The 14,692-nt window shown below is 40.5% G+C and overlaps 1 protein-coding gene and 1 pseudogene across 1 annotated transcript; both read right to left on the bottom strand.

Annotated features, from left to right (window-relative positions):
• Positions 1 to 3,631: 3,631 nt before the first annotated feature.
• LOC113613589 (60S ribosomal protein L26 pseudogene) lies at positions 3,632 to 4,070 on the bottom strand (annotated as a pseudogene).
• A 5,285-nt stretch (positions 4,071 to 9,355) lies between these two features.
• On the bottom strand, positions 9,356 to 13,343 carry SPMIP10 (sperm microtubule inner protein 10). The gene is made up of 3 exons (XM_027094417.1): positions 13,124 to 13,343; positions 12,435 to 12,543; positions 9,356 to 9,602 (listed from the first exon to the last, which is right to left on the bottom strand). Exons 1-3 carry the CDS (start codon positions 13,207 to 13,209, stop codon positions 9,393 to 9,395), a joined length of 405 nt encoding a protein of 134 aa, XP_026950218.1. The 5' UTR covers positions 13,210 to 13,343; the 3' UTR covers positions 9,356 to 9,392.
• Positions 13,344 to 14,692: the final 1,349 nt, after the last annotated feature.

Consider the following 14,692-nt stretch of genomic DNA (forward strand, 5'->3'; position numbering starts at 1 on the left):
AGCTGGATCCCTTTTCCTAAGATTACCTTCTTTTATTTCCCACCAGGAAACTTTTCTCTGCCCAGGATATTCTCACCATTCTGTAAATGCAGTGGCTTTTCCCTTCCTCATTTCCTCTATTTATGCTTTTCCCGTGTGTAGAAAGTCCTTTCTAGTTCTCATTGGCTCACATCGTACCCGTCGCTCAGATCTGCATCCTCCTGGAAACCACCGTGACTTCGTTGACTCTCTAAAGCTTAGCTCTCTTCTGGAAGGTAGCATCAGTCGAGGACTGATCTTCTAATAATCACTTAGGATAAAATGCACCTGCGATTGCTTGAGAAAACTGTAATGCAAACATGACTTTTGTCTTCCAATACCTGGATGACAATGAACCTTGCTGTACCTGCAAAGTATTCTCTTAAATCTCCAGAAAGACCAAAGGATGAACAAGTTATGTTTCCTGATCAAATTAAAAACAGAGTTGTCACAGCTCATTGTTGGGGGAATTAAGTCTGTCTGCCCTGCTCGACTCCCACTGAGAGAGGACTCTTGGAAATTAGTGCTCTCTGTCCCTTGGACTTCATGTGCCTTTTTCCTTTGCTGATTTTGCTCTGTATCTGTAACGGAGGAGAACCCTAGGGGGCCCTTCCAGAACAGAACCCGCCCACCCCGACATGTCCCCTGCCTTCCTCTTGTCTGTAGAAAAACTTTAGCCTCTTAGGCCTTCCCCAAATTCTAAAGAGTAAATTTAACCAGAGAAGTGAGAAAATGCAGAAAGAAAGGAAAAGAGTCAAGCAAGAAAAAACAATAATATTTTAGCCATTAAACCAAGGACAAGGGCTATAGATAATATTCTGAGCCATGTCCTTTGAGCTGTTTTGCAGAGCCTGAAACCTCCACCAGGTGGAAGAAGTTAACTGTGTGCTGCCCACAAGCATGTAGACCCCAGACTTGTTGGAACCAGAATGTTGATGATGTTGACTCCCTGTTACCTCACCATGAAACAATCAGAAGAATGTCAGCAAACTGATCACACACCCCACGACCCTGGCCCTCACCCTGTCTTTAAAAACATTTCCCTGAAAGCCTTCAAGGAGTTTGGGACTTTTAAACACCAGCTGCCTGAACTCTTTGGTTGGCCTGCAGTAAACGCTGCACTTTCCTTCATCACAACCCAGTGTCAGTAGATTGGCCTGTCAGTAGATTGGCCAGCAAGTGGATCCAAGTTTGATCTGGTAACATATCCATTTGTTGTAATAAATCATAGCCATGAGTATGACTACATGCTGAGTCTTGCGTGTCCTCCTAGTGAATTATTGAAACTGGAAGTGGTCTTGGGGACCTCTAACACAAAAGGCAAATGAGCTTCAATGAGTGAATGAATAAACAAATTGTGGGGACTTCCCTGGTGGTGCAGTGGTTAAGAATCCACCTGCCAACGCAGGGGACACGGGTTCGATCCCTGGTCCAGGAAGATCCCACATGCCGTGGAGCAACTAAGCCTGTGTGTCACAACTATCGAACCTGCGCTCTAGAGCCTGTGAGCCACAACTACTGAGCCCGTGAGCCACAACTACTGAAGCCCACGTGCCTAGAGCCCGTGCTCCGCAACAAGAGAAGCCACCGCAATGAGAAGCCCGCTCACCTCAACCAAGAGTAACCCCCGCTCACCGCAACTAGAGAAAGCCCCTGCGCAGCAACGAAAACCCAATGCAGCCAATAAATAAATAAATAAATAAACAAATAAATTGTGGTACATTCATACAATGAAATACTATTCAGCAATAAAAAGGAAAAGCCTGAATTGATGAAATAGCAGCAGCACCAAAGCGGCTTATAGGTGGTGAAAACCATTTACCTGTGATCCAAATTCTTTAATCTGTATCAGCTACATGGGCTGTGGCTTTGATTACCTTTGGACAAACTATAATGTTTAAGCAAGTTCTATATATGCTTCTTGCATAGCGGCACTTTCTAGACATGTTGACAGTACTTAGAGTGTGGTCCACACATAAGCCTCACCTGGAAGCTTGTTAAAAATGCAAATCTGGGGGCCCCAGCTCAGAACCGTAAGAAATGTGGTTCAAGGAGGAGAGTAGCTCTTCACGGGCAATGAAAGAGGAGACAGCTCTTAAAGATACTACCATCTACCTACAAGGAACAGGTATGATTGAATGGCTTTGTGGGGAAGGGGAAAGGGGAGCAGACGGGATCTAATGTGATTTCTGAGACCCAGAGCACCCAGAACATAGGACGTTATTAGGTGATGGTATTTACCAATGTTAGATAACTTGTACAAATAGTTAAGTCAGGAGAAAACAGTAGGCCTGAAAAGAAGAGTGGGGAAGATGAGGAGCTCATCTGATGAATGTGAGGCTCCTGGTGAGACAATTATTTGAAAGATGCAGCTTGGAACAGAAATTCTAGCCTAGCCCCTAAAAGAAATTAGAGATATGAATTTTTGGGTTTTTTCCTTAGGGGTGATATTTGAAGCAAAGATGGTTGATGAAAAGCGTTCCTCTTCCCATTTGAGGGGATTTCCTATTTCCTGCTATTCCTATATTCTTCCTCTCGGGAAAAAGCTACTTTGCAACTGAGTTAGCCATGGTATGGCTAAAATTTAACTCCCAACCCAATCCATATGTCTATCCACAGGCCTAATAAGAATCTAAACATCGTTATTTAGTGTCACGCTAAGCGCTTTTCTGTTCCCTAACAGACTATTTACAACTCTATGAATGAGCTATCTGTAGCCTCCTTTTCCAGATGACAAACCGAGAGAGAGGAATATGGTGCGTGGAACTGCTTGAAGTCACACAGTTAGTAGTGACGTCAGAATTCAAAGCCAGGTCAGGCTCACTGAAGTCCATGCTCTCGGAAGTGCTTTACTGATGGCTTTTAATTTGTCCCTAGAAAAGATATGTTTTCCTGTTTAAATGTGTTCTCCCTTGTTTTCTCTTTTTTAGTTTTCAAATTTTTACATATCAGATGAAATTGCTCTGTGGCTCAGTAAAATGCAAGGCACTGATGACGGTACCCAAAGGGTTTAAGCTCCCCTTCGTTGATAAAATGCTCTCTTTGAAAATTTTGTTAGTTTCAGAGGCACTGAAGAATTTTTATCTTTTTAAAAAAGCGCAAACCAACAAAACATTTTAAAAAAAGAAAAAAAAAAGAAAGCAAGCTTTGTCTTTTTTTGAGTGACGCAGCAGAGACCTCTTCTGGTCAAGAAGGAGAAGTCTTAGGCAGAGAACCAACTTGGAAAAGGTTAAGGTGGAGAGAACTGGTACAGGAGAAAATAGGATATGAAATAGGTTTCATAGAAGAGTTGATAGTTATGTTGGATATAAAACTCTGACAGCAGAACAGAGACGAGTGCTTTCCACACATGTGGAGAAAAATACATGTTTGCTGTAATTTACAAAGATACGAGGATGTAATTAAGAATCATTTATAACTCCACCATCCAAAACTAATATTGTAAACATTTTGATGCACTGGCTTCCAGCACTGTTTTCTGGTCACATGCATTCTTTTTATTCACACTGGGTACACCTTGACTTTTCATCTAGTGTTCTATCACACACATTTTGCCACATTCTCCTTTTTTTCATTTTAACAGTTTTTAATGAAAGTTATATATAAGATTACTTTATTCTTGCATCTTCTCAATTGTTTCTTTCTTATGTCTGCCCTTTTCCTTTCCTACCTGGAGAGATTTGACTTTACGTTCAAGGATCTTTTTGTGGTCTTTGTCCAGTTTTAGTCTAGTGACAAGCACCTTGCTGGGGCGAATGCCCACATGGACAGTCGTGCCATTAGCCTCCTCTCGCTGCACTCAGTCAGTATAGGTGACATACTTCTTCCCGTAAGCCTGGGCTACATTGCCAATTTGCTGCCCTTTGCAGTGCCCTCGCGTAATCTGAACTTCCTCATCCTTTTGGGTACGCATGGATCGAATACTGTACTTCTGTCTCAGCTCTTTGGAAAGAGGGGGAAGACATAATCTTCCTGTGAATGTGGGAAGGTACATTGATGTGCCTTTTCTGGTTCTTGCTTTGATCAGAAGCCACAAAGGGATTGAACTTCATCCTGGCTGCTGGTACTTCAGCAATGGTCACTGTTTTGGTCACATTCTTAAAAGAAGAAAGATGTTTTCTGACAGCAAGGCTTTTATTGGTAAATCACATAAAAGTCAGAGAAGTTTCAGTGAAGACTTTTGTACTGGTCCCCATGTTGCTGGGGTCCCAGTTATGCACTGAGATGCACACAGCTTGGGGAGTGTAGTGCTGGCTCCATTCTAGCCGCTGCTCACCTTCTCTGCCAGACGCCCCTGTGTGGGGTACACCTATTCACCTGCTCTTGGTGGCCCCTCAGGCTGACGGAAGCTAATCAGTAAAGGCCAAATATGATCACCTATATTCACCTATTGGCATTTTTGACCCTGGAAATCCCAGAGATTTCCCAGTCACTGGGACTAACCCACCTGGGCCAAGATGCAGCATCATAATCTGCTCTCTTGCAGGGAAATTTACAGTCTTAAACTAAACCACAGTGGAATGGGGAGTTTTGAAAGGAGGAAGCCAAAGGTACAAATTAGAATTTACATTTAAGAGAGTGACATTAGATGAGGAATAATCTGAAAGAGAATCACTTCCTGGGACATAACTTAGGGGTCACACAAAATTAGAGAAAATTAAGTAGGACAGAATAATTGATACCATAGGGTGAGGAGACTGTCACTGGGCCGGACCTCACAATTAGCACAATTGGATGAGAACAATATACTCAGGTGTTTTCATGAGGCAAGAACCAAGCACTGTACGTTGCTCAGTGCAACTCTTTTGTTGAAGGGTTTTTTTTTTCAGTTTATTCCTAGAGATGTACAAAGACCCTACTCAAATGAGCTTCTGCAGTTCTAGGCACCCCTTCATAGAGAGGTGAACCTCTTCAGGATGTCCTGCAGCATTCCTATTCCTCATTGCTGTGAAATTGAGCCTCAGGTGTCACCTTGGATTTTAAATTCTAGTTGAGTGGTATAAACACAGAGAAGTATCTCGAATTTTAACTTAAAGATCTTGCTGATAATTATCCCACCACCAGCCAAATTTTGTTTTGTTTTCAATGGAAGAGAAAATAATGGAGAAATACTTGACAGGAACATAGTCCTGTCAATGCTTACTCTTGAGAAGAAGTGGGTTAGTTGGCTCAGGTCTATTTTAGAGGCAAAGTAGGGAATTACAGGAAGCAAAAATCTTCAATTTATCCTAAATAGCTTTTAAAATTCAGAACTGCTTTTTTCTTTTTTTCTTAAATTAGACGTATAAATTGTCCTCCTGGCAATTTCTTAAGTTTGGACTGAAGTGTGGGTAGAATGACATAATTATATAAATTATATTTCAGTTTTCTTCCTCACATACCTTTATTTAGGCTCTAGTACTTGTCAGTTGAGGAGACAGATATATTCTTTTTGTTTTGTTTTTGTTTTCAATTTATTTGCTTATTTATTTTTGGCTGTGTTGGGTCTTCGTTGCTGCCTGCGGGCTTTCTCTAGTTGCGGTGAGTGGGGGCTACTCTTCGTTGTGGTGCACGGGCTTCTCATTTCGATGGCTTCTCTTGTTGCAGAGCATGGGCTCTAGTACGTGGATTTCAGTAGTTGTGGCATGCAGGCTCAGTAGTTATGGCTCATGGGCTCTATTGCGCAAGCTCGGTACTTATGGCACCCAGGCTTAGTTGCTCCACGGCATGTGGGATCTTCCCGGACCAGAGATCGAACCTGTGTCCCCTGCATTGGTAGGCGAATTCTTAAGCACTGTGCACCAGGGAAGTCCAAGACAGATATATTCTAGTATCTCTTCTAGTTCTTCGGACTGGGCTTTATGTTCTCTTGAGAACTTGGATCTAAAGGACTACGGGATTCCTTAGAACAATTTTTAAAAGGCTAGAGTTTCACTTCCAGCATGACAATGTGAGGAGCTCTTCAGACTCACTACCAAAAAAAAATCAGTAATAATTACAAAAGGACAGCCATTTAAAGTCTCTGGACGTGGTCCTGGGTGCATACAGCAAATGAAGAAATATTTATTTAATGAAATCTCCTAAAGCTCAGTGAACCCTGAGGTGTTTGATCCAGGACCCACTTCTCCCCTCTCCCCTCCCAGCTCACCATAGTGGAAACTCTACTGCAGACTGGTGCAGCCAAGAGCACAGGGTTCCTCTCCCCACAGATCCCAGGTAGAGGGCTGTCTTCCTAGGCAGGGCAGGATATCAGCATTTCTCATCCTGACCCCGGCTACCTGATTCTGAAGCTAAGTTCTATGCAAGTGTGGCCAAAAGGTGGGGGACTCCTTTTTTTTTCTGCTCAGCCCCAATTCATGGGATGGAAGCTCTGCCTTGGGCATAGAGGCTCTGAGAATACTGGGGCCCTAATTCTCCTTGTCCCAGATCATAAGGTGGTGGTTCCACACTGGGAGAGACAAGCTGAGAAGACCTGAAGCTGAAACCAAGCAGGACCCTGCAGAGCCTTCCTAGGTACAAAAGCCCCTCTGTGTCTCCCATTTCTTGTTTGTAGAAAAAGGCTTTGGTCTCCTAGGCCTTCCCAAAGTTCCAGAGAGCAGGCACAAGCAGTTATTAATTAGGGAAGTGAGGGAATGCAGAAACACAGGAAAAGCAGTCAAGAAACAATAGTTCAGCAGTAAAACAGAGGCCTACTTCCTCCTCAAGGGATATATACAACAATCTGACACATATCTTTGAGTTGTTCTGCAGGGACAAAGGCTCCCACCCAGGCTGAGGATGGTGACTACATGCTGTCCACAAGCATAGAGACCCCATACTGGTTGGAACCAGGTTGGTGAATAAGATTCCTGAAACACCACCCTGTTAACAACCACCAACCAATCAGAAGAAAGTCATACCCACTGCAACCCTCACCCTGAATGTTGCCTTTAAAAACCTTTCCCTGAAAGCTATCGGGGAGTTTGGTTCTTTTGAGCATGAGCTGCCCATTCTCCTTGCTTGGTGCCTACAATAAACGCTGTATTTTCCTTCACCACAACCCAGTGTCAGTAAATTGTCAAGTGGACCCTGCTTCAGTTCAGTATCACTTAAATTATCTTCCTTAATAATTTATTTATGCTTTCTTTGCTGATTTTTAAGTTGTTATTAGATGGACAGCTCTATCTTTTTCTGTAATAGTTTCCTCGGTGCTGTTATCAGATATGAACACTTGGCTGAATGAAGCATAGCTTAGACCCACTACGGTCTTTTTAAAAAAAGAAATTCTGGTAAAATATATATGACATAAAATTAATGATTTTTACCCTTTTTGAGTGTACAATTCAGTGGCGTTAAATACATTCACCCTGTCGTGTAACCATCCATCTACAGAACTTTTCATGTCAAACTGAAACTCTTTACCCTTTAAATGATAACTCCCCATTCTCCCCTCTTCTGTAGCCCTTGGTAACTAACTACCATTCTATTTTCTATCTCTAAGAATTTGACTACTCTAGGTATCTCATATAAGTGAAATCACACAATATTTGTCTTTTTATGTCTTATTTATTCACTTAGCCTGTTGTCAAGGTTCCCCATGTTAGAACATGTAACAGAACTTCATTTTATGGCTGACTAATAATCCACTCCATTACATTCATATACCATATTTTGTTTATCTGTAGGGAAACAAAATTTGCCACCCTAAAATGTCTCTGGCATGTGGATTATTTCAAGCTGAAAACAATCAAGGCCCAGAAGACTCAGGAAGAATTTTTGACCTTCCCCCTAAGGGCCTAAAGGAATTTAGATAGAGGGCCGATTACTGGAATAGAGCTATCACCAGAGATGTCTGCAAAGAACATGAGCTAGATGTGGTGGGGGAACCTCTTAGAGATCACAGGCCACCCTGTGTCCCACTGTCTCTGCAGGCTCAGAAAACATTTACCAAACGTTTACTTTTCCATCTCCATGTCAATTGCCTTCCTCCCTTTGAAGTCCCAAATCACTATTCCCAAATCCTCTTCTGTCTTTAGCTGAAGGTGGTATTTAAAGTGAGGGTTTCAGGGACTTCCCTGATGGCTCAGTGCTTGGGAATCCGCCTGCCAATGCAGGGGAGACAGGTTCGAGCCTTGGTCCAGGAAGATCCCACGTGCTGCAGAGCAACTAAGCCCGTGCTCCACAACTACTGAGCCTGTGTGTCACAACTACTGAGCCCGTGCTCCTAGAGCCCTTGCTCTGCAATAAGAGAAGCCATTGCAATGAGAAGCCCACACACCGCAACAAACAGTAGCCCCCGCTCACCACACAACCAGAGAAAAGCCCGCACGCAGCAAGGAAGACCCAACGCAGCCATAAATAAATAAATACAATTTAAAAACAAAGTGAGGGTTTCAGTCATTTGGGTGAGTTACTCAGTTTTCCTGGGCCTCTCCCATGTATACATGTTATTTAACTTTTGTTTGACTTTCTCCTGTTAATCTGTCTCATGTCAATTCAATTCTTAAGCCAGTCAGAAGAACCTAGAAGGGTAGAGGAAAATTTCTTCCTCCCCAACAATCCATTCATCTGTTGATGGACATTTGACTTGTTTCCACCATTTGGATATTATAAATAATGCTGCTATGAACATTGGTGTACAAATATCTGTTCAAATCCCTGCTTTCAATTCTTCTGGGCATATGCCTAGAAGTGAAATTGCTGGATCATAAGGTAATTCTGAGTGTAATTGTTTGAGAAACCACCATACTGTCTTCCACAGTGGTGCATCATTTTTGCATACAGTGATTATTATGTCTTAAGTTATGTGAATCAATCCTTCACTATAGGAAATTGATACTTGGATACACTGAACCAATATGGAAACATATGTCTCAGCTAAAATTGTATGATGTATCACAGAGTTGTCTACTAACACTTCTAATAACCATGCTGATTAGCTGCCGGTCTCTATAGCCTTAGGGGTGTGTGTGTGGTGTAGTGGAGCGGAAGGAAGGGTGTTGGAGCAGTCAGAAAAGAAGCAAAAATAATTCCACATCCTGCAACTCTATTTCAGTTTGGCTTTCTTGACACTGAGTTTTGGAGGGAATGAATAATAAGGGTGGAATAAGAAGGAGAGAAAGGTAGAGGAGTGTGGTAAGGTTAGATGGTAGGACTGGATCCGTCTGCTGTTTCTTAACTACTTGGTGTGAAATTAATTTCAGTGAGACAGTTTTCCTTGTTCCCCCACGTCACCTCAGATATTCTCACAGCCTATTTCCTTTCTAAGCTAGTATAATTTAAAGAGTATGCAGTTGACTTATAGCCTTTGAACAAATTGAACCTATAGGCAAAATACAAATGTACAAGGACTTAAACATTATGGGAGAGAGAGAGAGGGAGAGACTGAAATACTTTATCATTTTATTCTTCTTTCATCAGATCAGTCGCCTCCTGAAGCCATGGGAAATCACAGTGCTTTGGTACTTGGAGAGAGGTGAATGCAGAGGCATATCTGCAATTTTTATTTCTGGTGGGATTTTCTTCAAGACAACTTTACGATCTTCCCCATGGCAAAGCCTTTCACTGTGATTCAAAAACAGAGAGTCTTCCAAAGGGCCAGCATGGATCCCACATGCTTCTGCATGCTAAAAGAAAAAAAAATATGCTGTATATCACACCAAAAATCACTTTATTAGGGACTTCCCTGGTGGTGCAGTGGTTAAGAATCCGCCTGCCAATGCAGGGGACACGGGTTCAATTCCTGGTCCAGGAAGATCCCACATGCCGCGGAGCAACTGGCCCTGTGCACCACAACTACTGAGCCTGCGCTCTAGAGCCCGCGTGCCACAACTGCTGAGGCCCGCGCTCCGCAACAAGAGAAGCCACCGCAATGAGAAGCCCGCGCACCACAGCAAAGAGTGGCCCCCATTCACTTGCTGCAAATGGAGAGGACCCTCGTGCGACGATGAGGACCCAACGCAGAGAAAAATAAATTAATTAATTTTTTAAAAACCCACTTTATTAGATTGAGATGGAAGTTGCCCAATAGTTTTTCTAACTGTTCCTGTTGAGAAGGAAGGTCTAGTGGGCAGAGCAATATCCCTTTTTCAAAAGCAGTGCTCTCTCACTTGTGTCTTCCGACCAACAGGAAGAGCCAGTGGTGTGGGCTGCAGACTATAAACTTGGAGTCAGATCACTGACTTTTAACTTCACTAGTTTTGTGTTCTTGTACAAGTCATTTACCTACCATGAGACTCAGTTTCCTCAAACATAAAATGGGAATTATTAAAGGATTCTTTGAGTGTTGAATAAAACATTCTATGTGAATGAAAAAACTTTCGCCAACTACTAAGTAAAAGAGCTACACAGTATGCAGCTGCTGCTGCACCCTGCTGCTGGATAGATAACAGCTACTTAAGATTCTCTTAAAAAAAAAAAAAAAAGATTCTCTTAGTTGTACATCTATTTCTGATTCTTTGATACTGCTGAACAGCAGTCTGGCCTGGTCTTGGGGTGCCGCTCCCTCTCTCCTATGCTGTGTTCTTGTTTTTATGTTGTTAAAGAGCTATATCATCGGGAAAAATGGTAAAATGAAAAGAAAGCATAGCTAGCATTTATTCAGTGCACATTCACTTCACTGTAATTCTCATTTAATTTTCACTTTTACTCTGTATGGTAGAATATTCCATACACCAGTCGCTAATTATATTTTTTAAGTTGTTAGGAACACTGTCAACTAAATTGGAGAAGTGAAATAACAATGAAAGAATTATGCTGACTTATAGCTCTAAAGAGTAAGGGCAAGACTAACAGAAATGCTTTGATGCATTCAAAACAGTTCTTCATTATTGACTTCAACTCTAAGTTTATACCCAATAGTTCTAGTAAATGAAAAATATAAAGTCAGTACTAATATTGTCACCATGCTAAAGCTACTTAGGACATTGAAAATGACTTGATAAGCCACTAAGTTACATGAAATACAGCCCAATATTAAGATATTAGAAAGTCTTAATAACCATACAAATTTGATGTTTAAGTCTGGTATTTGAATCGTGATTTCCTTAGTTTCATATTTGTTTTCAAAATATCAGATAAAAATACATATAAAATAATCATCTCAAGGCAAATGGCAGCCTCATTTATTACACTGTATGTATGCATTTTATAAGAAAATAATTGAGCCATATTTTTGTATTTTGTATATCATATAATATTCATATTTTGTAATATCTCTGTCTTCACAAAGTACATTCTTATTCAACATTAATTGCTTATCCTTTAGAAATTTGGAAATTAGTTATATAAACACATTTCTTCCTAGGAATCCTAACATGAAATCTCTTCTTACTGATTCTTACAAAATATTATAATCTCCTTTAAAGAAACAACTTACCTTTTCACAAGTGAATGGTCAATCAATCTGAATTTGGAAAATGTTTTGAAACTATTGACTACTGAATCAGAGCATTGAGTGAGCAAGGAGTCTTATCTGTAAATCTAGCCAAAGTGTTCCCATAGCTCTCAACCTGAGTGTGCAGTACAACTGTAAAAATACACGCTCTGTAAAGAACAGACTTGTGGTTGTCAAGGAGGAGGGTGGATGGGGGAGAGTTGGATTGGGAGTTTGGGGTTAGCAGATACAAACTATTATATATAGAATTGATAAACACGGTCCTACCATATAGCACAGGGAACTATATTCAATATCCTGTGATAAACCACAATGGAAAAGAATATAAAATATACATATATATATGTATAACTGAATCACTTTGCTGTACAGCAGAAATTAACACACTGTAAATCAACTATACTTCAATTAAAAAAAAATACATGCTCTGTACGGTAGCTTTAATGTTAACGGCGCCTACTTCTGATGAACTTAACAGCTGTGAGTTGCCATTATGTGAGAAAGAGGTAGACACATATTTATGAAATCTTTTGGTTTATCTATTTTAAGTTTGTAATTGGGTTATTTGAATAGATATTGCTATTTAACTTTTGTTTGCAAGTTTATGTGAAGGCGCATCAAATAGTTTTTGTCAGAACAGAATGGTGGTTGTCGGGGCCTGGGAGAAGGAAGAAATGAGACAAAGGGTACAAATTTTCAGTTTTAAGAAGAATAAGTTCTAACGGTCTAATGTTCAGCACAGTAACTATAGTTAATAATACGGTATTATATACTTGAAAGCTGCTGAGAGTAGACCTGAAGCATTCTCACTGCAAGAAAAAAAGAGTCAACAATGTAAAGTGATGAATGTGTTATCTTGATCTTGGTAATCACTCCACAATGTATAGCAAAGCATCACGTTGTATACTTTAAAGGTACACAATCATATTTGTCTATTATTCCTCAATAAAGCTGAAAAAATGAAAAATAAATTTCAAAGCAGCTTTTGTAGAGTTATATATGTCTATTCACAGATATATTAAATAGTATAGGTTTTTTATTATAAATACCTATAGGAAAATACCTTCAGATTCACATTCCTGAATTTCATGTTCTGTTTCCAAGGCATTACATAACGTCTTGGGATCATCCCATGCTTTAATGAAAACCGTGGCAAATGAATCTCACCACACCTGAAGATTAGGAAAAAGCAAGAAGAAAGGATATATTGTGAGCTAAATTCAATTATTTTAGCTTCATTTTACGGAATGGAAGCAGCTGTGTCTGTGAGGTTTGGACCCTCGCAGATGCAGCACAGAGCTGTGTCACTGTTTGAGGCTCACCTAGTAGATAACCAAGCCATTAAATCCCCGAGTATCACCAAGATCAAGAGTCTGGCCTGGGTATCTGTAGCTCTAACTGCACGCTGTCCTTTACAATTTGCTCATGATGTTCATTTTGGCCTGACTTTATGGGGGAAGACAGCACACCATGACCTACCTCAGGCCTACTCATTACCTAAAGGAATCACTGGCCACTCACAAAAACCAGTAACGAATTTAGCTTCTGAATTTAGTACATGCCCTACACTCAGGTCAGACTTGCTTTCTCTGCACACACATTGTTTTGTTCTGGAACATAAAGCTTTCTATATAGATGCCAAGGGGAAGCACAGAATTAGCGTCCTCATCTATGTAGCTCCCAGATTGAAGACAAAGAAACAAAAAACAAACAAAGAAACCACCCCAAAACCCAGAACCCTTAAATCCTCACTTATTAGCAGGCTTAGATGAATTCTCATTAGAACAGTTGTTGGTGAGTTTAGGTAAGATAGGACAAGTGTCTTTGCCTGAAGCCATCACTGCCAGTAGTGACAGGAATTCTCATCTAGAACTTCACTAGTCTACCAGTCTAATTATGATGTCATTGCTGCCTCAGATCTAACAATGTTTTGCTAATTTCATAGCAACCCATCGCAGTTACTTTAGAAGTTAAGAGTGTGGCACTTAGAGCTATTTTCGGTGTTTTAGTACACCTTGAGTACACCATCATTCTTATCACGAACACTTAAAAAATAAGGATGCTTGCAGATATATTACAAATTTGACAGATACTAGAAAATATACTGGACTAAAGAATTATTATTCACAAATAATCACTTCAAATTAACACTATTTACCCTTAGCTGATTTTCCTCTTTACATACTGCACGTGGTTGATATGTGTCCCATTTGTTTCACCATTACTTAGACACACTTCAAGGTGTAAATCAAACTTGCCTAAAGCCAAACCAATCCAACCCATTTTATCTCCTAAGATTTGAGTTATATCGCAGAGTATTTTAGGTAACAAAACTCATTTTAATAAAGAAAGGTTATGAGTGAGGATGAGCACCTAAATTACTAGGCCAGAGACATGGAGGGTTATTACTGCTAATACTCCTAGCCAGAAGGAGGAAAAATGTTAGGCTGAGCAGGAAGAATGACTGCAATGTACACTGCCTTGGTGAGAGTATTAACTGAATACACATCCGGCAATAGTCTGGAGAGAACTTTCTAGATCTGGATAGTCAGAAAGGTTTAGAGAAGAGTAATGTTAATACACAAAACTTTACAGAACCTTAAAAACTGAAGCACTGGTTTCTATATATAACATTAGGATGTACTACAATCCAGAAATCTGGTTTGCAAATGTTAAGGAAATAACAATTGATGAAAACAATCCGGGAAGGGGGGAATGAGGGAGGAGCAATCCATTGAAGATGAAGTAGCCTGAGGCATTAATGTCCCTCAAAAACTGTAACTTTCACTAGAAAAATTAGCAGTATTTACATGAGTAAGTGGCATTTAGATTTCTGAATGTTGATTATCTTTCCTGATATACTATACCTTTTTTTTTTTTTTTTTTTTTGCGGTACGCGGGCCTCTCACTGTTTTGGCCTCTCCTGCTGCGGAGCACAGGCTCTGGACGCGCAGGCTCAGCGGCCATGGTTCACGGGACCAGCTGCTCCGCGGCATGGGCATGTGGGATCTTCCCGGACCGGGGCACGAACCCACGTCCCCTGAATTGGCAGGCAGACTCCCAACCACTGGGCCATCAGGGAAGCCCTACTATACCTTTAAAATCACCTTACATAAAATAATCTCAGGGACTGTGGTGATCATTTTACAAGGCATAAAAATACTGAATCACTATGTTGTATACCTGAAACTAATGTAATATTGTAAATCAATTATACTTCAATTTAAAAAAATTCTTTAAATAAATAAATAAATGGTTAAAAAATCTCAGGGATAATGTTTAAATACTTACCTATTTAAAATGTTTCTTTCCTAGGTTATA

Source organism: Aethalodelphis obliquidens, unplaced genomic scaffold (assembly GCF_003676395.1).
Source record: "Aethalodelphis obliquidens isolate GAN/ISIS:26980383/991018 unplaced genomic scaffold, ASM367639v1 scaffold4, whole genome shotgun sequence".
Lineage (NCBI taxonomy): Eukaryota > Metazoa > Chordata > Mammalia > Artiodactyla > Delphinidae > Aethalodelphis > Aethalodelphis obliquidens.

Excerpts from the sequence above, each read along its gene's own strand:
- SPMIP10 (XM_027094417.1), bottom strand. The coding sequence starts at position 13,209 with ATGGCTTCAGGCAAAGACACTTGTCCTATCTTACCTAAACTCACCAAC. Across the intron at positions 12,544-13,123 it reads TCATCTAAGCCTGCTAATAA|GTGTGGTGAGATTCATTTGC; the intron begins GTGAGGATTTAA and ends CCTAATCTTCAG. Across the intron at positions 9,603-12,434 it reads TCAGGAATGTGAATCTGAAG|CATGCAGAAGCATGTGGGAT; the intron begins GTATTTTCCTAT and ends TTTTTCTTTTAG.